The sequence below is a fragment of the Mastigoproctus giganteus genome, chromosome 8 (assembly GCF_048544385.1).
Source record: "Mastigoproctus giganteus isolate SK-2022 chromosome 8, ASM4854438v1, whole genome shotgun sequence".
In the NCBI taxonomy this organism is placed as follows: Eukaryota; Metazoa; Arthropoda; class Arachnida; order Uropygi; family Thelyphonidae; genus Mastigoproctus; species Mastigoproctus giganteus.
Genome location: NC_143582.1, coordinates 1,901,119 through 1,928,491, shown reverse-complemented (window position 1 = coordinate 1,928,491; position 27,373 = coordinate 1,901,119). Strand labels below are relative to the sequence as shown.

The following is a 27,373-nucleotide window of genomic DNA, read 5'->3' as shown; positions in this document are numbered from 1 at the left end:
CTAGATTTTGAACAGGCTAAAAGTAGAAAACTTACTTCTTGCCCTAATGGTTACCAAGCAGTCTGGTCTCTTGCCAAAGCTATTAGCCGCAACTTTTGCCCATCTCTGTCAAAACCAGATGGTTCTGTTGTCACTTCAGCCAAGGATAAAGCTGACCTGCTAGCATCCCATTTTCCTTCCAACTCATATATTAATGACCTTGGTAAAACACCTCCCACCATTCCTAACACACTCCTTTCAATGTCTCCTGTGGTCTTCCGCCAAAAAGGATTTCAGAAGGATTTTGACCAATCTTGAAGCTAAGTAAGCCACAGGTTCTGACGGTATTTCTTCACATGTTCTCAAAAATTGTGCTCCCGAACTTACTCCTGTTCTTCGCCACATTTTTTCACTTTCTTATTCCAAAGGTGTTTTTCTTTCTGCTTGGAAATTTGCTCACATCCAGCCAGTCCCTAAAAAGGGTGACAAATCCCTCCCATCCAATTATCGTCCCATTGCAATTACTTCTACTTTTTCTAAAGTAATGGAGAAATAAATTAACAGTCAACTATTAAACCACCTAGAAACCTTCCGTCTGATCAACAATCGCCTGTATGGATTCCTTCAATGTCGATCCACTGGTGATATTCTGGCTTATATTACCCATATATGGAAAAATTCAATGGAAAAGTTCAGTGAAACACAAACAGTTGCGCTTGACATCTCAAAGACTTTCAATCGTGTTTGGCATAAAGGTCTTCTAAACAAGCTTCCATCTTATGGTTTGCCAACTCTTTTTTGTAATTGGTTATCCAGTTTTCTCTCTGATCGCTCACTCAGGGTGATGGTAGATAGCTTTCTGTCTTCTAACTTCTTCACTAATGCTGGAGAAGTTAGAAAAGAGTGGGGGAAAAAACTGAACCCCAAGGTTCCCTCTTGTATATTAATGACCTTCTTCCACTGACTGGAAATCCCATTCATAATTTTACTGATAATAGCACGCTTTCCATTTTGAGAAACCTTATCCTGCTCAATCAGATTCAACTTCTCGGATATCAGCTACCAATTCCTTAAATGCTGATCTCCAGGTAATTCTCCAGTGGGGCAAAGACAACTTAGTTGATTTCAATCCTTCTAAAACTCAGCCTTGTCTTATATCTCGTAAAATGGATTCTTCTGCTTCTATGCTTATCTTTTTTGGTGACATTTCGATTTCTAGGCAAAATGATATATCTCTTTTTGGGGATTACCCTGACTTATAATCTATCTTGCCACAAGCACATTAACAAATACTGCTTCCTCTGCATCTAAAAACTTGGTTTTTCTTTTGCTCTCGGCGTTACTTTTCTTCCAAGCTGTTCACTCTGTACAAATCGCAAATCTGCCCTATCATGGAATATTGTTCTCACATCTGGGGCGGTGCCCCCCAAAACCTCTCTCAGGCTTCTAGATTCCATTCAGAAGAGGGCAATTAGGTTAATTAATGACTCCTCTCTACTCTCTGTCTCACAGACATACTGTGTTGCTGCATGCCTTTTCTACAGATACTTCTATGGGCACTGTTCTTCTGAATTTGCTTCTATAATTCCTGCTCTCTCTCTCTCTTTCAAAACAGTCCGAAAACGTGCTGCCATCAGCCAATATCCATTCACCGTCCAATTTCAAACTCACAGAACCAACTTTCATCTTCCTCATTTATTCATTCAACTGCCGTTTTCTGGAACAACCTACCTTCATACTTATTTCCTGAAAATTATAGTCTACAGAAGTTCAAGTCTAATGTCAACAAAAATTTTCTTTCGTCTTCTCAACCTCCAACCCAAGAATGGTACTAAGTACTATAGTTTCTAATACCTCTCGTGTTTGGGGTTTAAATAAAAATAAAAAAAAAAAAAAACCACCACCAATTCAAACTATCTAGAAACCTTTCATCTGATCAAAGATTGCCAGTATGCATTCTGTTAGTGTCGATTCACTGGCAATATTCTGGCTCATGTTAGCCTTCTACAGACAAATTCAATGGAAAAGTTTGTCAAAGCTTAAGCAGATGCTCTTGGCATTTCCAAGGCTTTTGATTCTGTTTGGTATAAAAGTCTTCTAAATAAACTTCCATCTTATGATTTGCCAACTGTTTTCTGCAATTGGGTATCCAGTTTTCTCTCTGACTGCTCACTGCGGGTTACGGTAGATGGCTCTGTCTTAACTTTTCCACAAATGCTGGTGTTCCACAAGGTTCAGTTCTTTTTCCAATTCTTTTCCTCTTGTATATTAATGATCTTTTTCCATTATTTGAATGTCCTATCCATAGTTTTATTGATGATAGCACATTGCATTCCACCTTTCAGTTTGAGAAACTTGCCCTGCCAAACAGCTTCAACTTCTTGAATATCCACTACAAATTCCTAAAATGCTGATCTCCAAGGTAATTCTCCAGTGGGGCAAAGATAACTTAGTTGATTTCAAACCTTTAAAAACTCAGTCCTGTCTTATATCTTACATCCTTGTGCTCCTGTTTATTTTCGATGACACTTCAATTTCTAGGCAAGATCATATATCCCTATCGGGGGTTACCCTGACTTCTGATCTCTCTTAGTATAAGTACATTACAAATATTGCTTTCTCTGCATCTAAAAAACTGGGTTTTCTCTTTTGCTGTCGGCATTACTTTTCTTCCATACAGCTGTTCACTTTGTACAAATTGCAAATCCGTCCTACCATGGAATATTGTTCCCACATCTGCTGCCATGCCCCCTAAACCTCTCTCAGACTTCTAGATTCCATTCAAAGTAGGGCAGTTAGGTTAACTAATGACTCCTCTCTAACAGCCTCTCCACTCTGTCTCATAAACATTCTGTTTTGCTGCATGCCTTTTCTATAGGTACTTCAATTTCTTCCAGTCCTGAAATAGCTTCTATAATTCCCGCACTTGCTGAAATGCAGCAACCAGTCAACATTGTTTTACTATCCAACTTAAAACTTACAGAACCAACTTTTCTTTTGCCTCATTTATTCATTCAACTTCCGTTTTCTGGGATAACCTTCCTTCATACATATTTCCTGAAAATTACAATCTACAGAAGTTCAAGTCTAATGTCACCAAATATCTTCTTTCATCTTCTCAACCTCCAACCCATGCACGGTATGTACCATAGGCTCTAATACCTCTCATGTTTGGGATTTTCATATACAGTGCAAATTGTTTAACTTGAAACCATGGGGATAGAAATATTTTTTCGTGTTAAAAGAAGTTAAAAAAAAACAAAACAAAAAACTCACCAATGTTTTTGATGTAATAATCGAAAGAGTTAAGACAAAGTTTAAACAAATTATCATTTTATGCACTATATAACAATACACAAGGGACATTTTACAAATGAAATTTACTAACACTTAACACGTTCATTGACTACATCAGATAAAAAAACATACAATACGTAAAAATTAAAAAAATTATTTTTGTTGCACCGTGTTATTTATCACCATATTACCTACAAATTGTTCAATATTGTCCATCATTTGGTTCATTTCACCACTCGTATATACATCTAAATATCTGCGCATACTTTTTTTATCCATTCTGTCGTAATAATCAAGAGTTAAGACAGAAAGTTTAAATGAGTTAACATTTTATGCACTATATAACACTACACAAGGGGCATTTTACAAATGCAATTTATTAATACTTAATATGTTCATTGACTTCATCAGATAAAAAAAACACACAATATGTAAAAATAAAAAAAAAACAAAAAAAACTGATTTCTTTTTTTTTTCACAAAACGATGAAAGGTTTTTTTCCAAAACCTTTCATCGTGTCCCAAGACAACTGTTTCAAATAGAGGGTACACCCCTATCTCTATTAATGGTATTACTGCCTGTCCCAATACATAAGTTCTCAAACCACTCATAGTTCCAGAACCCCCTGTGCATGATCTGTGATGACAGCATCCTCTGGGGAGATCTGATGTTGCTTCTCCCAGAAATGCTCTGCCAGCAGACTTCCCGTAATTTGCAGTCTTTATTGCATTCATGTGTTCCCCAGCCGGTCCTTAAGTCGCCGCCCCGTCTCTCCCACATAACATACCTCACAATCCGGGCATTTAATTTCATAAACTACCCCGCTGCTGGCTTCTTTCAGTATGGGGTCTTTAACTCTTGATATCACTGTATGCAACCTCCGTCCCGGTAGTTTCACACAGCGTATTTGACACTCTCGAACTATTCGCGCAATGCCTTCCGTAAGGCCCGGATAGTAAAGAATGTATGCAGTGCCCACAGGAGTAGACGGTTCACTACGGGTAGACATCACTCCCCTAATGAATCTGTCTAAGACACTCTGGGGGTAACCACATTTCTTAAGGTCTGCTGTGACTCTGATAATCTCATTATCTTTATTCTCTGAGGTGGTACAGTGGGACCCCACTCTATCAATTAAAGCCTTGCCTACACTGTTTTTTTATGTTGGCTGGTCTGTGCCGAGTTGTAATGGGTAAACTGACCCCGGCACACAGGCTTCCTAAAAACACTGGTCTTAAACCTAAATCCTTCTCTGACCACCAATACATCAAGAAATGGTAGGGTTCCCTCTGTCTCCGCCTCTGAGGTGAATTGGATAAACGGGGAGAAGCTGTTAAGCACATTGAGTATTTGATCTTCTCTCCCCCTTCTGAATAATGGTGAATGTGTCATCAACATGTGATTTTTTTTTTTTTTTTTGGCTGATGCTGCATAAGCTCATACACTTGCTTTCTTGCATCACATGCCACTACTACTACATATCTTTTCCATTTATGTATGGGAAATTCCAAATCCTTAAAGATCCTCGATTCCAATTCTTCCATGGCCAAATTAGCCACAATGGCACTAATAGGGGAACCCATGGCTGTGCCATGGACCTGCCTACACATGATGTCTTGAAAGATCATGGTGGTACTAGACAAACAAAACTCCACACCTTCACAAATATCATTAACACTTAAAAGCGACCTAGTACTTAAAGATGTATCCTTTTCGAATGCCGTTGTAACACATTCAGTCAAGCACATGGTTTGGTGTCATGGGGATTTTGTATTAAGATACCCTTAGACAATGACCGTTTAGTTAGAGCTACTAATAGGTTCCAGAAAAGGATGTTGTGCATCTGGATCAAAAAAAAAATTACATGATGATTTAAGGATTAGTAGAAGACTAATTAGTGTGGCTTTAGAATGTATTTACAATATAACCCCGGGTCATCGATCAATAGTGATGAAGTTAGTCTCGGAGAAAACGACTAAAGTTGTGGGTATTTATAAACAGGCAAATTAGTAAATTTAATAGGTTGTTAGAGGAGACAGCAACCACACGTAGGAATGATAATACTAATTTTATTTGTAATCTTAGTAGTAAGCGGCTGACTAGAGATCAGGAGGGGGTGTTAAACTTAGGCACAAAGTTTGCTTTGACATCCAATAAACCACCCGTCGCGGAAATAGCAATGGGCATTGAGAAAGCCATCTACAAGTTACCAGTGGCCCAAGCTAATGAAATCCATATTAGAACTGCAGCTATTTTAAGTCAGGCCAAGCCTGCCCCCTCCAATCTTCATGCCAGTCATAGAACTCAAACAGGATGATGAGATCATAGTCTTACCTGTGGATAAGGGGAGATCCACGGTCATATTGGACAAAAAAAGATTATTGCTATAAAGCCTTGGAACTCTTAATCTTATAGTGTTGGCAAAAGGCAGGATAGATATTGAAGGAGGTTTATTGGTCCTTACATGCTACTGGATGCTGTTTACCTAGATTTTACGGTCTCCCAAAGCTACATAAAGTAGGTATACTACTTAGACCAATTGTATCATTCATCAATAGTCCTACCTATGCCTTATCAAGATAATTAGCCAAGCTGATTGCACCCATAGTAGGACTTTCCAGTTTTGTGATTAAGAATGGTAAAGAGTTCATAGGTTTTATAAAAGATCAGACTATATGAGAAGATGAGATTATGATGTTCTTTGATGTTATCTCTTTGTTTACCTGTATTCCGATTAAGTTTGGAGTTGTGTTAGAACGGCATTAGAAAAGGATACATCTTTAAGTACTAGGTCTCTTTTAAGTGTTAATGATATTTGTGAAGGTCTGGAATTTTGTTTGTCTAGTACCACCATGGTCTTTCAAGAAGTCATGTATAGGCAGGTCCATGGCACAGCCATGGGTTCCCCTATTAGTGCCATTGTAGCCATGGAAGAATTGGAATCAAGGATCTTTAAGGATTTGGAATTTCCCATACATAAATGGAAAAGATATGTTGATGACACATTCACCATTATTCAGAAGGGGAGAGAAGATCAAATACTCAATGTGCTTAACAGCTTCTCCCCCTTTATCAAATTCACCTCAGAGGTGGAGACAGAGGGAACCCTACCATTTCTTGACGTATTGGTGGTCAGAGAAGGATTTAAGCTTAAGATGTTTTTGGTTTTTAGGAGCATTAGCAACTAAGGCCATATTGCTCCGGGATATGCGGTGGTCATTCCTGACCTTTCCGCATCCTCCATATTTGGTGGTGACGAGCTCGAACCCTGGTCTAATCAAGAAGCGTGTGCTACGCACTGCTGCTCCTGCCCACCTGGCTACAGAGGCGCCTTAAGCTTAAGACCAATGTTTTTAGGAAGCCTATGTGACGGGGTCAGTATACCCATTACAACTTGGCACAGACCAGCCAACACAAAAAAAAAATAGTCAAGGCTTTAGTTGATAGGGTGGGGTCTTACTGTACCACCTCAGAGGATAAACATAATGAGATTATCAGAGTCACAGCAGACCTTAAGAAATGTGGTTACCCCCCAGAGTGTCTTAGACAGATTCATTAGGGGAGTGATGTCTACACATAGTGAACCGTCTACCCCTGTGGGCACTGCATACATTCTTTACTATCCAGGCCTTACGGAACGCATTGCACGAATAGTTCGGGAGTGTCAAATACGCTGTGTGCAACTACCGGGATGGAGGTTGCACACAGTGATATCAAGAGTTAAAGACCCCATACCGAAAGAAGCCAGCAGCGGGGCAGTTTATGAAATTAAATGCCCGGATTGTGAGGTATGTTATGTGGGAGAGACGGGGCGGCGACTTAAGGACCGACTGGGGGAACACATGAATGCAATAAAGACTGCAAATTACGGGAAGTCTGCTGCGGCAGAGTATTTCTGGGAGAAGCAACATCAGATCTCCCTGGAGGATGCTGTCATCACAGATCATGCACAGGGGTTCTGGAACCGTAAATGGCTTGAGAGCTTATGCATTGGGGCAGCCAGTAATACCATTAATAGAGATAAGGGTGTATGTTTACACCCTCTCTTTGAAACAGTTGTCTTGGGACACTATGAACGGTTTTGGCAGCAGTGCACTCCAGAGCAATTTCCGGTTCTGGTGCGCAAATGGGAAATACCAATCACATTCCGGGGAAACCATGTGACAAATGCAGTGGACCTGCTATTTAAGGATGTGGCATACAGCAAAATGTGCGCTGTTGAGAAAGGAGACTGCTATCTCCGAAAGCTACAGTTGTTATGGTATATTGTAATTTTTATTCTTTAATATCTGTTTTCAGTCATATTTTAATTGTTTTTTTATTTATATATTTTAAATATTTTAAACTAGTTTTAATCATTTTATTGTAAATACAGTGTTTTTTAGTTACAGTATTAAAATATTTTCAAGTACTGGTTGAAGTTTAATTATTTAATATGAGTTTTCCCAGCCTCGTAGGCCTATTTAGAGAGATCTTTATAGTTTCCACATCAAGTTCTTTAGCAATCATCCTTAATTCGCGATAGTTTTTTTTTAAATTATTGCCTGTATGCCATCATATTTTAGAACATTTTCTACACAGCGGAAGGCTCGACAAAGTTTCAAAATCTGCCAACATTTCATCTTCGCAAAGTTTATATAATATCTTAATTGATTCAATCCCTCCCCCCTCTACATTGCTACTCTCACTAGTTCTTTGAATACAGTGCAAAATGTCGGAATCACACGGATATTCAGCTACTGTGACCGAGTAAACATAGACAGGAGAAATTTACTGGAAGGCATGGATCACTCACTTCTCCAAAAAACATATGCCCATTTGTCAGAGTAAAGGGGAACTACAACACAGGTTGACCAGAGGCTATAATCCGTGTCGAGAATCTTAATCCTCTGACTGGCTATGGAAAGCATATTGACTAGCGTGACTTCTGGGTATGTGACTGCATAGGTTTTACAGACACCACTAACTTTGTGAAAAGGTATTCCTTTTCACCTTAATTTGCACTTTCCATTTACCTAAATTGCCTAAAGGCCAGAAGTGAGAACAATGCATACAAAGTTGTCGCTCCTAATCTGTTCGTTACATGGAAATTTTCTTTGTTCAACGGAAACTATTTTAAATGAACTATTTTAAACAAAGAAGTTCGTTAAACATAGGTCCGACTGTAATTAAATAAAAAACGAAGCACTTTTAAAATACATAACCGATCGATTGCATCAGGAAAATGCTGGGAATGAGGCCCCACTCACCCCATCGTAGTTTCGGCTCTGGATACTCAATAATTGCATTCACGATTTCATTTGTAAAATAAATTATCGTCTCAACAATGGGCTCGCAAATTAAAAAAAATAAAAATAAATATAACAGCGGGCATACTTTTTATCCATTTTCGCATTTCTGATGTAGTAGGAACAGGAACTAACAAATCGATGTCGTTGCCCACCTTAACATCACTATCTTCACCCATGGAATCCACTTCTGTAGGCTGTACGACGTCCAAAATATCACTATCTGTTGTTAAAATCGGCACTGTACACAAATTAGTATCATCAACTGCGACAAATTCATCCAAAGATACCGAACTTTCTAAAAGAGATAAACACGTCCAAACATATCACAGAATGTCAGTTCAGCTTCTTAATTGTCTTGAGACTCCCAAGTAGGTATTAAATCCATCATTTTGGAAAATCCCACATGATGAAAACAATTTGATAGTCTTTGGTGTTACAAGATTCCAAGCAGTGCACAACATATGCAATGCATCCAATAAGTTGATAGAGAAATCTTCTTTTGTTTCAATTGCGGCCAAATATTTTCTTAGCAATTGTTTTCTGTAATAAAATTTTAAATTCTGTATTATGCCTTGATCACAAGGCTGTGTGTTTGGAGGCAAAAATATAAGCTTTATATAGCTTTTAATCTCACTTCAGGGTGAGATGGACAATTATCAACAATCATGGCAACTTTTCGCGTAAAAAGTGCTTATCTAAATTCAAAATCCAATCAGTAAACATTGTTGTAGTCATTTATGCTTTCTTGTTTGCTATGTACTCAACTGGTATTTTTTTTTTTACATTTTTAAAACTGTGCAGATTCATGCTCTTCCTGATACTGAATAAGGGCAGCTTTTCAGTTCTGTTCGAATTGCAAGCCACCATTACCACTATCCTCTCTTTGGACTTTTTGCCGCCAGAACACTGCTGTCCCTTAAATGATAGTTTTATTGGGTAAACAGCGATAGAACAACTCTGTTTCATCAGCGTTAGAGACATCTCTCGTGATATATTCTTCAAGCACTGTGGGCAATGTAGACTGCAGCCAACCCGATGTCATACTCGGCGAAACTTGATTTGCTTCACCGCAAACATTTTTAAAAATGATGCCGTTTCTTTTCTTGAAATGTTCCAACCAGCCTGGATTCGCAGTGAATTCAAGCCCCATTTGAATTGCAAACATATCCGCTTTTTCTATTAATAGATTTTTTTTTTTTTTTTTTTTTTTTGATTTGGTAGTTGTTGGCGCATCGGCTTCTATGGCCATATTGCACCTCCCAAGGTTTTTGCAGTACTTTGATCCAAGCCCGAGGCGGGAATCGAACCCGCGACCTTGGGTTGCCAGGCAGGTACTTTACCCACTCGGCTAGCCCGGTCGGCCTATTAATAGAGGTCCTGATATTGGAGTATTCTGAGACCTAGCTTGTTTGAAACAAACAATGCAGCCTCAAAATCTTTGTTTGGCCATTTTCGCTCGTTTCCTACCTGGCTCAACCACTGCAGTAAGTTGGTCTCTATTCTTTATGATTGCCGACAACGCAGAGTTAGCGATTCCGAATTTTTTACAAATGTCTGTTTTCGAAGATTCCCCTACATCTGCTGCTTTAAGCAACTCCATTTTAACTTTAAGCGCAATAGCGCTTTGTTTATGCCCTGATTTTTCCACTGTACAGTTCAAAGTGATAAATTTACGGATTTTTTACTAAACACGAAATTCACCATTTTATATAGTATGTCACTCACTTCAAGACTAAATGAAATGTTTTGCCCGCTGACGGGTAATTCCATTTGTTTAAAATAAGAGTAGTGTGCGGCATCCTAGTACAATCTACATATTGTTTATTATCAGATGTCGGCCTAGTCAATAGAAAGCTGAGTCATAAAATCATAAAAAGTAAAAATTTGGTGACGATGCTACAGCCAGTATATATTTTTTTGTTCTTCTGTGATGCAAAATTTTTTCATGTTAAAAGAAAATAAATGTATGAAATCACATAGCATTTTGTTGGGATCAGAATATTTTTTCATGTTAAACATTTTCCAGTATGTGTGTGTGCGCGCGTATATATATATATATATATATATATATGTATGTATGCTGCTTCTTTCATTATAACTGGATAGATTCGATCAGTCCCCGGTGTCTTATTTACTTTTGATTAAGAGTTTCTCTTCCACCTCCTCAGTTATCACTAAATCATTTAGTTATCAGTTCTAATTTGGTATATTTCTGCTATTCCCAACCCTAAAAACTGCTTATGCAAAATATTAGTATAAACAGTGGCAAATGATGCAGCAAGAAAGCAAGCTTATATATAGCATTAGCATTGAGTCTGCTCAAGTCATTCAAAGCCTCAAACACCTCAATCAGATCATCTTGCAAGTGCCTAGTCTCCAGATGCTGCAATTTGCATAACTAAATCCTTTCTTGGTAACAGCGCACCTTTCTTCCCCTCACCAATCTTCATTGTCCTTTCTATCCATTCCAGTAGCTCTCCATACTTCCTAAAACAAAACCTTCAGACCTGTATGCAGAACTCAAGATGTGGCCTAACAATATTGCTTTATAGAATGGGATAATCACCTTTTTATCCCTGCTGGCAAAATTCAAGTATATCATTGACAAAACCCCATGAGCTGTCCTGGTAGCCTGTCTGCACTGATCAGAGAATTTCTTATCAGCCCGCACAATTACCCCCGGGTCCTTTCTATTTTCCACTATCCTGAGCTTAGTACAGTTGGTATCATTACTCTGGGATTACTGCTATCCATGTGCCGTACCTTACATTTGTCAATATTAGACTTCAATTGCCATTTCTCAGCTGATCTGCTTAATTTTTCTAGATCTTATTGCAGCAACATACCTTCATTACTGTCATTAACCATTATGCCAAAGTTTGTATCACAAGAAAATGTAGCTATTAAGTCTGATACACACACATCATTAATAAATACAGAAAACAACAGAAAACTACAAAGTCCAGTACCGCACTTTGTAGAACTTTACTAATAAAATTAGTCAGTGAAGAGCAGTGTCTACCAAAAACCACTCAACCATCCCTTTATCCATAGCAGTATCTTGTCCTTAATGCCACATTTCTCCAATTTCTACAGGTCATATATGTGCAATAGTATCAAAGACTTTCCTGAAATCCAAGTACATGATATCAGTATATGTTCATTAAGATCTCCACTCAATGAATTCCTGCTGTGACTGAAATATAACTGCACTCTTGTCTAGACAGTCCTGAATTATTTCTTTAACCAGTAACTCTATTTTCCCTGGAAAACAGAAATTGATCTAACGGGTCTGTAATTATGTCACCCTTTGATCCCCCTTTGTAAATTGGGGATACAGTCATACATCTCTAGGCCACAGGGACCCCCACAGCATCCAATGATGTCCTCATAATGATAGTTATTTGTTTGCTTACCTCCTTTGCTGCCTCCCCAATACAATTGGATAGATCCCATCCACCTCGGTGCCTTTTGTAATTTACAAAATGTAACTACCCTCAGTTTTAAGTAAATTCCATATCAATACAACGTGATCACTGCTACCTAGTGATTCTTTTATCTACAGATTCTTAAGGTATGAAGAATCACTGTGAAAATCAGATCAAGAATACTGCTTCCTCTTGTTGTACTTTTGGCATGCTGCTGTAGAAATCAGTCACTTTATAAATTGACAAAGGTCTTGCTAGTGTGTGAGTGACCAACCCACAAGTTCCAGTTAATATCTGGAAAATTAAATTCCCCCATTATAAGACATTCTGATTTACCGGCCCACTATTTTTCTATATAGGTGTTTGTTGTACCCAGTACAGTCAGTAGTCCTATAACACATGGCTATTCTCATTTTTGTTTTCCCAGTGCTTATGCCACACCAAACTGACTCAACATGCACTGGCTACAAATGTCAACCAGATATATACAGTCAGTCCTCGTATAACACGTGTTTACACTACACGAATTCGATCATACACGATTTATAAATAGGGGAACGACATCTTATATAACACGAACCGAATTCGCTTATGCACGATTCGCCTTTGTGTTTACAAGAAATGACAGTCGAACGCAGAATCATCCCAACCAAACGCAACACGATAGGAATGAAGAGAAGATTCTGAAAACGTATTTATGTTTTTGATATCAGTGAAGGGGAAACAAACACATTTCACCATAATAACGTAAAAACCAACACAATTCCAGCTATCGATATAATCGCAAATGCAATTAGATCGAGTTTACTACCAGTTTATAACAGATTCCACTAGCAGAAACGCAAGTGGAAATTGTTTTTATTGTTTTATGGTAGTAACCCCTAGAAATGTGCTTTAGTAAAATGTGAGGTGTTAATAGCGTATCTCTGCCTTTACGGTGTTGTTTATTCAATTGCTACACGCGTGCAGCTTTGTTTATGTGTATCAAGCGTGCCTCCTCATTTTGCAATTGTGCTTTATTCCCTAAAAATGAGTAAAATACTTAAAAGGTGTGAAAAAGAAGCGTCCTGGTGAAGACACTAGAGATTCAGAGAGAAAAAGAAAAGCAATATCGATAAACAGAGGCAGACTGGGTCAAAAATTCTTGAACGGGAAAATTTACAGTGGCCTCATACTATGGGTTATGGCCAAAATCACACTGGCCTCCGGCCCACCGGGGTTTCTCAGGTAAGGCTTATGGCCAGTCCGCCTCTGTCGATAGAGAAAAAATATGAAATTGTGAAATGCTTTGAGCGAAATGAAAGACCATGTGATATTGCACGTGCTACAGACCTAAATGGGGCAATGCCGAGAATTACAAAGAATGCAGAGAAAATAAAAACAACTTTCATAGCAGGAGCAACTCGAAGTGTAATTAAAATCCATTAGATTAAGACACAAAGAATTGGAAGAGATGGAACGGCTGTCATCTGTTTGGATAGAAAATCAAACAAAAAACAAGTTTGCTTACGATAGAAGCAAAAGCAATTTTTCTTTCCTAACCCTATTTTTCCCATAGGGCCTGTTGTTTATATTGCACGAGGGTTTCTAGGAACACAACTATCGTGCTATACGAGGACTGACTGTACTGCTTAGTTTACATGCTTCTTAACTAAGCACATAAACTGCTCCCTACCTCCCTCTCTCCTGTATGTATATATTGCACTTTCCATCCCTTATATCTGAGTGCTACCATGTTTCTGATATCCCCACAATGTCTGCATTTGATGATGACTTGACCAGCAATTCAAATTCATCAGATTTATTTACTATGCTCCTAGCATTGGTGTACATGTAAGTATACATGCACCTGTTCTTACCCTTAGTTACCCTAACACAGCAATTTCCTTGAAATCCCTGGTACCTTGTTTTCCAGACTGCTGCATGTTCCAATAGAAGTAGTTCAACAATCACTTTCACCTTGGACTGAGGCTATTGTTAATTTATTATTTTCCAAGCTAGTAGTTTTATAAGGTAATAGTAACACTGTTCACCATTAGGGAAAGAATGCAACAGGCTTTTGCTGCACTGGAAAAAACAGAAAAGAAAAAAAAAAGCACCAAGTAGATAAGAAAATACAAATTATATGTTTCCCTCCTCATACAAGTTATTCAAACTGACAGCCTAAACTACCTGCAAGGGCAACTTGTTCTAGCAATCAATGACTTGCTGGCTAAAAGAAAACTTCCTACAATCTAATTTAAACCTCAAATCCTGAAATTTGGCCTCTAGTTCTGGGAATTCTTTATAAAATTGAGAATTTCACCTTCATTCATTTTACTAATCCCTCTCAGATTAGTAAAATGAATGAAGACTCATTCATTTTATGATTGAGGCATCTGAGAGGTGAACTGATTGAGGTTTATAAGCCTCTCAGAGGCTTATAAACCTCAATCAGTTCACCTCTGAGATGCCTGGTTGGTAAACTCTGTAGCCCACATAATCTAAATCTTTCCTCATCCAGTTGTCCCTTCGCCAATCTCACCATTCAAGTGCCTGTCTTTGGACTATTTCAAGAAGCTCAATGTCTTTTTTCAGATTGTCTTCATACTTGAATACAGTAATTCAAATGTAGCCTCACTAATGTCTTATACAGTGGGATTATGACCTTCCTGTCTCTACAAGATAATGTTCAATAAATCACTGATAGGACACCATGGACTTTCCTGGCTGCCTGTTTACACTGTTCATAAAACTTCATATTTGCCCATATCGTTAACTCTTAGATACCTTTCCTCCTCCATTGTTTTAAATTCAACCCCATCAAGCGTGTAATTTATTTTGGGATTGCTATTTACCAAGTATAATAACTTGCATTTAGCAGCATTAAAACATAGCTGCCACTTTTCTGACCATCTTTGAAGTCTGTTCAAGTTGTCCTGAAGGAGTGTTGCTTGGCACTGATCACTAACGACTATCAATTTTTACATTGTCTGCATATTTTGACATCACACCTTCTACCCCTTCGTTGATGTCATTTTTGAAAATGACAAACAACAGTGGTCTAAGAAACGATCCTTGAGGGACTTCACTCCTGAATTAACACCAATCTGAAGAATATCCATTAATCACAGCCCTCTGCTTTGAAGCCATTCAGCAGCCCATTTTAGAATCTTACCAGTAATTCTAAACTGTTCATTTTATACAGTAACCTCTCATGAGAGACGGAGTTGAATGTCTTGCTAAAATCCAAATAAACTATGTCGAAATTGTTCCCTACATACAGATCATAAGTAACTGTCAAAATAGCCTATTAAGTTAGTCAAACTTGATTTTCCCTTAACAAGGCCATGTTGTGTGTCATTCAACAGGCCATATCTATCTAAATGTTCTTGGCTTGCACTTTCAATCATTGCCTCTAAGATTTTTTCTACTGCTCAAGTCAGACTAAGTGGTCTGTAACCATCTTCACTCTTAGAACTGTTATTGGCAATATGTTGACATTTCTTCCCAAAGATGCCCTCATAATTAATCTCAGCATTAGAATACAGTCCCTGGCGGTCTACCTGAAAACGACTGGATAAATGCCATCAACTCCACAAAAGCTTTTTTTTTTTTTTTTTTTAAATAAACGATCATCTGTAATTACGAAATTTTGTCTCGCTGGGTTTCACTTGCACAGTCTATTCTTGGCATGAAGGGTCTTACATCAGTGAAGACCGATGCAAAATACCTGTTCCCCGTTCAGTTCGTCTGTAACATCAGCTGAGTTATCTAAGCCTTTCCCCACACCGAGGTGCATGGGGTTCTGGTCTGATTAGCTTTCTTCTTCTTTCCAAGACATTCTCACAGGGACAACTTTGCACTCCCAACTAATGTAACTGAACTTTGCACTCTTTCTCTCTCTCTCTCTAGAAGTTATGTCCTTATTTAGATGTGGCCTCACTGTTTTATGAAGTAGAATAATATACAGCAGGCCCCCGTTATAACGCGGTTCACTTTACGCTGATTCGCTATAACGGCATTCTTATATTATAACCCGTATCTGACTATAACGCTCTTTTACAGATTACATTTTTGACATATTAACGAAATCGTTTCATTTGATGGAGTCGATAGCTTGAAAATGAATAGCAAAACAGCATTAAAACGTTTCCCACGCCGAGTTGAGAAATTTTCCCACGCTCAGTAAATTTTTTTCGCACGCTAATTTAGTTTCAGTACAGTGACTTGTCACGTAGTTCCGCGATCAACATTTTAAAAAATGATCAAGTATATTGCTTGTAATATTTGCGTTATATGCATTTATCCGAAGTCTAGTCATCACTCAGTAGAGTATTAGACATCGTGCGTAACGGAAAGTTTACTTGAACATTGTATCGTAATTAATTCAACCAACGCAGTTACATTTTCGAAGAGCTAATAATGACTGATAGGAATGAAAAAGCAACAACGTCTGGGCGCAGTACGAAGACTATAAATGTAAGAAAAAGACTGAATTTGAAAAGTAAATTAGACGTTTTGAAGCGAATCGATTCCAGTCAACGACAAACGGATGTGTGCCATAATTTAGGACTTGCAACTTTAACTGTAAGAACAATTATAAAAAAATAAAGAATTAATTTTTGCAGCGGGAAAGATAGCTGTTCCACTGCAAGCAACTAGGACTAGGCTGGCTATTAGGATTGAAATGGAAAGACTTTAATTTTATTGAAGATAATATTCCAATGCAGAATTCAGTTAAGTTAAATATTAAAAAGAGTGAGAAAGAGATTAGCCAATATGATGATCTGACGAAAACTCGCCTAAAAAAAAAAAAAGAAAAAAAAAAGTGGAACCATTTAAAACTGGTAAGGGCTGGTTGAATAGATTTAAAATCCAGGGAGAAGCCGCAAGTGCAGATCAAGGAGCCGAAACTTTCAAAAAAGAACTTTTGTTAAAATTATTGAAGAGGGGTATTATGTGTTATACTTCTCAACAAGTTTTTAACATAGCTGAAGCAGGACTTTTGTGGAAACGAATGCCTAAAAGAAGTTTCATATTGAAAGAAGAAAAAAAACATGCCAGGTTTCAAAGCGGTGAAGGATCGGTTGACTTTATTGTTGGTTTTAACGCTGTGGGGGATTTAAAATTAATATCCCTTTTAGTTTATTTGGAAAAGGGCCAAAGTTCGACTCAAAATGCACACATTTTTCATGATTAAATTCACCAATTAAATTAAATTCATTATTTTAATTGGAATTTTAAATTTACTTTTGATACGCAAGTAGTTACCACATAATTATACGTATGCAATGCAGAATATTTTATATGTGCAAATATTTGAATATTAAATATTTTGCCCAACATTTGTGCATCTTTTCATTACTGTTTATTATTCATTAGGAAATATCCTATGGCACTGACCGCAGCTCATAAATACATATGTTACCTTATGGGAAAGCGGCGCTCGCTTAGCGCGGATTCACTTAGCGCTCTGTTTTTCGGGAACGAATGATCAGCGTTAAGCGGGGGTCACCTGTATATCTTTCTCCCTAGTCAAAAAAAAAAAAAAGGTCCAACAGTTCATTAATAGTACACTAAGCATTTGTGGCTATCTACTAGAAATGAAGTTTTCTACACAGAAAAGAAAACCATTTCTGCTTGTATCATAACCCCTAGTCTATATTTAATTAAATAAATTAAATTTGTTAATTACCTATTATCTGACATATGTGTACATTCCTCCACGGATGATGGATGGGAATTTTCATCTAATGTATCACAGCTACAATCCCTAGAAGCTGCTCCTTTGTGTAGTGGCATGGTAAAATGGATTCCTATTATATAAAATAACAAGGTTGTAAAGTGTTATAAAGTAACAAAGATGCATGACAAAGCTAGTTCGTGAAGATAGTATACGAGGGGCATTCAATAAATTATCCACCCGAGGTACTTCTCATAGTCATATTTCAATGATTCGTGATTTATCATGTTCTTACATATCTCAACTTGAATCATACTAATTTTGAATCCACTGTTTTTAGGTTGTGCTGCTGCAACAGAAAGAAGGAGAGTTGTTGTTGTTTGGTTTTTAGGAGCATTAGCAACTAAGGCCATATTGCTCTGGGATATGCGGTGGTCATTCCCTGACCTTTCCGCATCCTCCGTGCTTGGTGGTGATGGGCTCGAACCCCGGTCTAATCAAGAAGCATGTGCTACGTACTGCTGCTCCTTCCCACCTGGCTACGGAGGCGCCAAGAGAAAGAAGGAAGACATTTGTATCAAATTATGGATTTGTTGAAATTGGAGCATCATTCAGTCATCTTGTTTCTCACCAAAGGATGAAAGGATGGTGGCTGTGTATGGCAACACATGCACCTTCACAATACAAGATGAAATTCTGGTCAAAACAATTCAAGTAGGGTAAAGAGTCCATTGAAAATGATCCACATCCAGGAAGGCCCGTGACAGCGACCTCTCCAGAAATGTGCCAAGCTGTGGAAACCCTTGTGCTGAATGACAGATGTTTAAAGGTGTCCCAAATCTCTAGGGAATGTTATTGTTATTTCGTTTTTTTTAGGAGCATTAGCAACTAAGGCCATATTGCTCCGGGGATATGCGATGGTCATTCTGTGACCTTTCCGCATCCTCCGTATTTGGTGGTCACGGGATTGAACCCCCAGTCTAATCAAGAAGCGTGTGCTACGCACTGCTGCTCCTGCCCACCTGGCTACAGAGGCGCCATATGGGAATGACCAAGGTCAGTGCAAGGTGGGTCCCCAGATTTCTGACCCCTGTGCAGAAGCAATTTAGAGTATGGTGTTGTGAGGAGAATTTAGAGCTTTATGGAAGGGATCCTGAAACTTCCATCTCCAGAACTGTTATGGGTGATTAAACATGGGGTACCCCCCCCCCCGACCTGATCCAAAAAAATTTCGGACACAACCTTCAGCTGGCAAAATTATGGCCACCATTTTTTGGGATGCTGAGGGAATTTTGCACATTCACTTCTTGTAACACAAGCAGATGGCCACTGGGGAGTCATAGAGAAAAAACACAGTGGAGAACTTTCTAGAGGTGTGCTGCTTCTTCAGGACAATTCACCAGTGCACAGGTCACATGCTGTTGCCGCTGCTTTGAGAGACTTACCCATCCACCGTACAGGCCAATCAGGACCAAGTGACTATTTCCTGTTTTGAAACTTCAAGAAAAATACACGTGGATGTTGCTTTGCTGATAATAATGAACTTAAGTCTGTTGTTTCTGTGTTCTCTGATGGACAGGACAAAGAATTTTATGTCTGGTTATTTCCTATTTTCTAACAAAATGGAATAAATGTATTGAAGTTCAGGGTAGTTACATTGAAAAATAAATTTTTGTCTCTAACTGATTTCCTCCATAGATAAGTAGGTAATTTATTGAACACCCCTCGTATTTATATATGTAACTAATATTTTAATATGCTCATATTCTATATTGATATTTCAAAAGATGTCATATAAATTTGCAGAACATAACTCAGATCCTAATTGGCACATGCAACACTTGTAAAAATGGTCACAGGTTCACAGCTGAGATGAACATAAAATAAAATTTTTATGAATTTATAAAGTATAAATATATTACTTGCCTCCTGAGAAATGGAAATAAGGAAATTGCAGGTATAAACAAGGTAGTATTCTTTAATAAAAGACAGGTACAAATTGAGCTAGACTAAATGAAATAAAATATAGAAAAACAGTAGCTTTTAAGTCTAGGGGACTCTTCATTAACTGAATATAAACGTTAGTATGAAACAAAGAATGCCCAGGCATGGTTATGTAAGGCAAACAAAGAGTGACACAAGTGCAAGCAACAGTAGGGGCGATCACTGGTTAGAACTAGATGCTTGCAGCTGTGAATGCAGGCCGTGCATGCCAATGTTTATCACATTGTACAATAACTGCCTCCATAATTGGATGTATACGTATACCTTTATTGCAGTTAAAATTACCATGGCAACCATGGTAATAGGGGATAAAGACGGTCGAGATTGTGTCATCATTGTGGGAGGCTCTGGGGTGTGCTGCAAGCTCACGGGCCTGTTTAGGGCACAGGCAGAGTAGCCACAGTTAGATCTATTTTTACTCTCGAAATTTCATCACACCTCTCATCTATGGCGCTGGAATGGGTCCAGGTGTTGGCGAATATAGTGCGTGCGGTACTGACAAGCTGGCTGGTATACGTATACATCCATAATTGGATGTATACGTATACCTTTATTGCAGTTAAAATTACCATGGCAACCATGGTAATAGGGGATAAAGACGGTCGAGATTGTGTCATCATTGTGGGAGGCTCTGGGGTGTGCTGCAAGCTCACGGGCCTGTTTAGGGCACAGGCAGAGTAGCCACAGTTAGATCTATTTTTACTCTCGAAATTTCATCACACCTCTCATCTATGGTGCTGGAATGGGTCCAGGTGTTGGCGAATACAGTGCGTGCGGTACTGACAAGCTGGCTGTGGGCGTGTGCTGATTTGTAGTTGGCAAATTGGACATTGGTTTACGGTAAACTGAGGTTCTTAAATGTGTGCCCACATGCCGTACTAGAACATTCAGAAAGGAGAGGGCATTGTCCGACTCTAGCTTGATAGTGAACTGGATGAAGAGAGAGAGAGAGAGAGTTGAGGTGCCATAAAAGCCGGGTTTATGAGTCCCAGGGAATGATAACGAAGACATCATTGACATAACGACACCAGAAGGCGATGGGAACTGGTATGTTTAAGAATATGAGGCCCTCCAGCTCTTCCATGGCAATATTCGCTGTGGCAGAGCTGACAGGGGTACCCATGGCAGTGCCATGGATCTGCCTAAAGAGGGAGTTGTCAAACATAACTACACTGCAGGTTAAACACAAGTTGAGAGCAGTGCAAATGTCTTCTGCAGATAGTGAGGTTCTACTGAGCAGGGTGAGTTACTGTCTAATAGTTGTTTCGCACATGCAATGGCCTGTTGAACTGGGACTGACGTGAACAAAGAAACAACAGGAGCAATGAGGGAGGTTAGAGATGGGGGCGCAAGAATTCCCTACTGTTCGAGACTGTGTGGCGTTGTCAGCTGATTTGGAGCAATCCGTGGCCGAAGAACAGTATTGGTCCTCCCAACATGATCTTGACCCATGGCGGGATATCAAAATCATTGACCACTTGTAAAATTACCATCAGCAAGTATAGCTCGAATTGCTCCGCATATCCGGTTACCATGGTAATTTTAACTGCAATAAAGGTATACATATACTGTGCATTCAATTATGGAGGCAGTTATCCTACAATGTGATAAACTTTGGCACACACCCCATGTGCACGGCTTGCATTTGCAGCTGCAAGCATCTAGTTCTAACCAATAGCCCCTACTGTTGCTTGCACTCGTGTCACACTTTGTTTTCCTTACATAACCACAGCCGGGCATTCTTTGTTTCATACTAATGTTTATATTCAGCTGATGAAGAGTCCCCTAGACTTGAAAGCTACTGTTTTGCTTTATTTTTATTTAATTTAGTCTAATTTGTACTTGTGTTTTATTAAAGACTACTACCTTGTTTGTACCTGCAGTTTCCTTATTTCCATTTCTACTGAGACCTGTTTAATCTTATTCTCACGAATTGCCAAAGAAATGATAAAATAGATGTGAATTAATGTAGATGCTAGAAATACTATATGCATTTCTTTTCATGTATTTTGTCGGCAACTTCCAATTTGTTACTTGTCTATTCGCTTAAACGTTCACGTAGAATTTTATTAGTTTTCGTATTTGCATCATCTCTCGCCTTTTGTTTTGCCATCGCAGACATCAACAGGGGCTCACATCTGGTGAGTATGGGCTTGGCACACCCAGGGTCCTGAGCTGGAGTCATCATTCTTCTCTTTCTTGGCGATTCCTTTCTACTCTCTCTCTCTCTCTCTCTCTCTCTCTCTCTCTCTCTCTCTCTCAGGGTTACTTGGAAATTTTTTTTTGGCTGGTGCACTTTAAGCCTCAGGCTTCCTTGCACAATATGGCCATTAATAATAATAATAATAATATATATTAGTGAGGTAGGAAAAAAAAGTTTAGGTAAAATATCAAGTACGAAAGGCAGAAGACATAGCTGAAATTATATCAGAATGCTGAAGCTAGAGCAGAAAAATACAACATAAAAATCTGTATTTTTGTTTTCTTTTCTTCAAAGTTATTTGATTGAACCCTGCATACATAAAATATGCATTTTATGTATAATTTACATAAAATGCATATTTTATGTAAATTTTAAAAACCTGCAGCTCGTAAGTCTATTATAAAAAATAAAATAAAAAATATTAGTTAACGGTTTAGCATAAGAGCATCAAAATACAATATTACAAATAAATTAAGATTCTTCTTCTTCCAGTCGCATAGCTCCCCGAGGAGCTGTTATGGCCACTATCAAATTCCTCCAACTACATAGATCATGTGCTTTATGAGCAGCATCGCAAAGTGTCATGCCCAGAAGTTCACTGATCCCATCCTTCTACCTAGTTGCAGGTATTCCTCTGAACCTCTTCCCATCGATTTTTCCTTCCATTATATTCTTCAACAGAAAGTTTTTCCTTCTTGCTATATGATCAATAAACTTGAGTTTTCTTTTGTTGATGTTATGAAGAATTTTAGGCCTGCCAATTTTATTCAATACCCACTCATTTGTTCTTTGATCCAAGTAAGAAATACTTGTATTCTCCAGTAACACCACATTTCAAATGCCTCGATTTTCTTCCTGTCAACTGGAAAAATGAATGAATCAACGATTCTCAGTTTCATCTTTAGGAGCAGATTGTGATCTCTCTATAATTTTGTCAGATCAGTGACCAACGTTTTAGCAATTGCCTGTTGTCTCATTACATCATTTGAGCAGTCATTATTTTTATTTATTCTTGACCCTAAGTAATCATATTCATCAACTTCTTCGATATCTTGCCCATTAACCTTCCCTTTACTGGAACCGAGATTATCACCAATCACCACAATTTTAGTATTACACATTCAAAAACAATCCTTTTTTCTTACTTGCTTCACATACTCTCCTCAGAGTTTCTTAAAGATGATCCTTAGAATTGTAAATTAGCAAATTATCATCTGCATAACAAAGGATGCAGATGATAATTCGTTATGCAGATGATCATCTGCATAACGAATTTTGATGCCAGTCTCTAAATCTTCCAAAGCGTCACGCATGATATCTTCGGCATAAAGATTAAAAAGGTGAGGTGACAAAATTGCCTGACACCGTTACCTATTGTGAAAAAGTCCGTGTTTCTCATGTTGGTTCTCACAGTTCCTGGTATGGTAGCTTAATCAGCTGAATTATGTGGGTTCGGAAACCCATATTAGTCATAATTTCCCATAGTTTCTCATGTTGAACACAATCAAATGCTTTTGCTAATCTATAAAACACAAAACGACCAGAACATTGAATTCTTTGCATTTTTCAATAATCAGTCGTAGATTTAAGATCTGATCTTTGGTTCCTCTGCCCCTTCTGAAACCTGCTTGCTCTTCTGGCATATCTTCTTCAAGTTTTGAGATTCTGTTCAATATGATTTTAAGAAGACTTGCTAGCGTGAGAAATTAGGCTAATAGTCCTGTAATTTGAGCAAATTTTCAGATTTTTTTTTTTTTTTTTTGGTAAGGGAATGAAAATTGATTTCTTTCAAACAGGCCCCCAGAAACCCCAATTCACAAAGGAGGATCAAAGGCTGACACAAGTACCGTATTTCCCCATGTATAAGACGCACCTTTCTTCGAAAAATTTGGGGTCTAAAAACTGGGTGCGTCTTATACAGTGGTTGTAGATTTTTTTGACTTGCATTTCCCACTTTTTTGTGCTTGTCTTTGCGCTCATTGTTTTGCCACGTTCTCCCCAGAAATAGCTCAGAAAAGATTTTCGTACAGTGCTGAATTCAAGTTAAAAGTGATCCAGTTTGCAAAAGTGAATGGAAATCGTTTTGCTGAAAGTAAGTTTGGTTCTCCTCCAACTGAGAAAACAATCCGAGACTGGCTATAGGAAGAAGAAACCCTACTGAAAAAGCCACAGCAGAAGAAGGCCATTAGAGGCAAGTCAGCAAAATGGCCTGATTTAGAGAGGGAATTGAAGATATGGATTGAGGAGTAAAGGGCAATTGGAATTCCTGTCCACAAAGATGGTTCAAGCATGAGGCAAGAATAATTGCTGATGGAAAAAGAAGTTACTCATTTCAAAGGAGGATACAATTGGTGCTTCAGGTTCATGAAACAGAATGGACTAAGCATGCGTACACGCACCAGACTTGCCCAAAAGATGCCTGATAGCTATGAGCAGAAGGTCCTTGAATTTCATAGTTTTGTCATTCAATGTCGAAAGAGACATCAGTTTGAGTTGGGACAGATTGCAAATATGGACGAAGTCCCCCTTCAATTTGATGTCCCAAGTAACAGAACTGTTGATAAGAAGGGGTTGAAAACTGTAACTGTGAAGACAAGTGGACATGAAAAGAGCCATTATAGTTGTTCTAGCTTGTTCTGCCGATGGAACCAAGCTGCCTCCTATGCTGATTTTCAAATGCAAAACAATGCCAAAAGGAGACATTCCTCGAGGAGTAATTGTCCATGTTCATGACAAGGGTTGGATGGATCAGGACGGGATGAAGATCTGGTTTGAGAAAGTTTGGAGCAGGAGACCAGGTGGGCTCTTACGCAAACCTGCCCTATTGGTGCTTGATCAGTTCAGGGCACACATAACAAAAAAACACAAACAAGATTGTTGCAGAGCGAAAAACAAAACTTGCCGTCATACCTGGAGGCTTGACATCCCAGCTCCAACCACTTGATGTCAGCATTAACAAACCCTTCAAACTGCCATGAGAGACGAATGGAACCAATGAATGAGGTCTTCCGGGGACAATTTGACACCAGCAGGAAGAATGAAGAAACCAACTATAGGAGAAGTTTGTACCTGGGTGAAAAGATCCTGGGATAATATCAAGATTGAGATTGTTGTCAAGTCATTTAAAAAGTGTGGCATTTCAAATGCCATAGATGGAACTGAGGACGAGGCAATATATGAAGACAGTGATTCGTCATCAGACACAGATGAGGACAAGCTAATGGATGGGAGTTTTGAGAGTGATGAGGAGTTGTATGAATTTTATGATGAATAAAACTTGAGTTCAATAACTTTATGTAATACATTTTTTTTTCAAATTTTGGGCCCCAAAATTAAGGTGCGTCTTATACATGGGGAAATACTGTAAGTTTCTAGTAAAAAAAAGATTTCATATATTTTAAGGAAATGTTGCATACAGTACTAAATAGTGAATAATGGGTCTTTTAACTTTATTCTATTTACAATAAGTGTTTATCTGATAACAAAACACTTATTTTGTAATTTTTTGCCTTTTATAATTGTCAACTGAGATTCCAACGGCAGTCTGCTAACATATTTGGGCTCCATTTGCCCTGGTATAATTTTCGTTTGAGAAATATATTGGTGAAACCTTTCATTGTGTTCACTGGAGACCACTCCCAAGTTTTCAGGAAATAAGTCTAAATGGGAATGTAGGATATAAAGCTTTAATGATATGTTGCATCCTAACCCTGTGTATACTAAAATTAGCTCATCCACAATTTCACTGTAATTTTGTGTTTTCTTACTGCCTAAAAAGTTCTCGTAGATGTTTTTGAATGGCTTCCAGGCTTTTATTCTGTAGCATTTAATTTTTTAGTGAATTCCTCATCTTGGAATAGCAGTTTGATTTGAGGACCCACAAAAATTCCCCCTTTTATCTTGACCTTACTGATTTGAGGAAACTTTTGCCTCAAACAAGAAAATCCTAATTTTTTGTCCATTGCTTTCACAAATATTTTTTTTATATCAAACCTACAGTGGCAGAGAAAAAACTGAATCACCTTAAAGAGTAACATTTGTAGTGAAACATAAGATTTTGTTTGATTACAGTTATTTTGTTTGTCATAAAGCAATGGTATTTCATCAGACAGTAATTGCATCAGTCGTTTCTTTAAATACGGCACTGGAAGGGCATACAGGTTCATTAGTATCCTGTTTTGCAGAGGTGTCAGCATGGCTCCATATGTTCAGCTGACACCAAGAAAAAAAAGTGTAGCTGTTGCTCTGTCCCAGGAAGGGCTTTCTATGCATGCTATCGCTGATAAAATAGGCTGCCAGCAGTCAACAGTATCCCGGGAGCTGAAATTAAAGCGTGAAACCGGTGATGTGAAGATAAGACTATTTGAAACACTATGCATTCATAATCACCATGCTAGTGCTCCTGATCTAAAACTGGACTCTGAGATGGCCTCTGGTGTTGAAACAAGCGTATGAACTACCCAAAGACTGCTTTCAGAATGTGGTCTGCAGGCCTATTGGTACAAGAAGCTTTTGTTGACTCAACAAATGAGAAAGAAGCGACTTGCTTGGGCTAAAACGCATGTTTCATGGAGAAAAGAGCAATGGGACACTGTCATCTTTTCTGACAAACTGAAATTCAACCTGCATGGCTTGGATGGGAAGTGATATGTCAGAAGACGAAAATCGGAGTCATACCATCCGGAATGCATAACAAGCAAAGGGGTGGGGCGTATTAAGTTTATTAACAGTGAATGCAGAAACCTACAGTGCTATCTTGGAGGAGTGCCCGAAACCTGTTATTAGGGATCACTACACAGAAGTCCAAAACTGCATTTTTCAACAGGACTCAGCACCTTGCCACACAGCAAAATTGGTAAGTTTTATGCTATTTAGATTTATTGATGAGTTTGTCTTCTTGTCTCACAAGGTTTGAAAAACATACACAAATGTTTTCCCTCGTTTTTCTCCCTTAAGGTGCAGTCATACCTCAGAAATGCTGGCATTAGTGTTGGACAGTCCAGATATGAACTCTATTGAAAATTGCTGGTTAATGTTGTATAAAATTGCTCAGAAGAAGCCAACAAATAAGATTCAGCTGCAGGAGAGCACTGTAAGGGTGTGGTACCACGAAATTGGGCAACCATATATCCAGAAGTTGATTAACTCTATGCCAAGTTGTTGCAAGGCTGTAATTGCAGCTTGAGGAGGAACAACAAAATACTGAGGACTCATTTTTCTAATTTACAGTACGTAATACTATTATGTTATGTACACATAAATGCAATAAAATGTATGTCTGGTTGTCATGATTGCCATTTGCAAGATTTCTCATATTTCCATTAATTACGCATTTTACCCTTTGGGAAGATATTTATGGCAATCAGGAATATCAGGTGGAGTCTTTTTATTGAATTTCATTCACAGAGATATATATCCCATTTAACAAATGAATTTCGAACATTTCTGGAACCCACAATGCAGCACAACACATTATTTGCAAAATTCACAAGTGATGCAGTTTTTT

General features: G+C 38.3%; 1 protein-coding gene across 1 annotated transcript in view; it reads right to left on the bottom strand.

The window, feature by feature from the left end:
* Positions 1–27,373, bottom strand: part of hd (humpty dumpty) — a 117,439-nt gene that overhangs the window by 55,760 nt on the left and 34,306 nt on the right. The window contains exon 5 of the mRNA XM_090379416.1: positions 17,673–17,793. Within this exon, the coding sequence (XP_090235542.1) occupies positions 17,673–17,793 (121 nt within the window). The remainder of the gene's footprint in view (positions 1–17,672; positions 17,794–27,373) is intronic.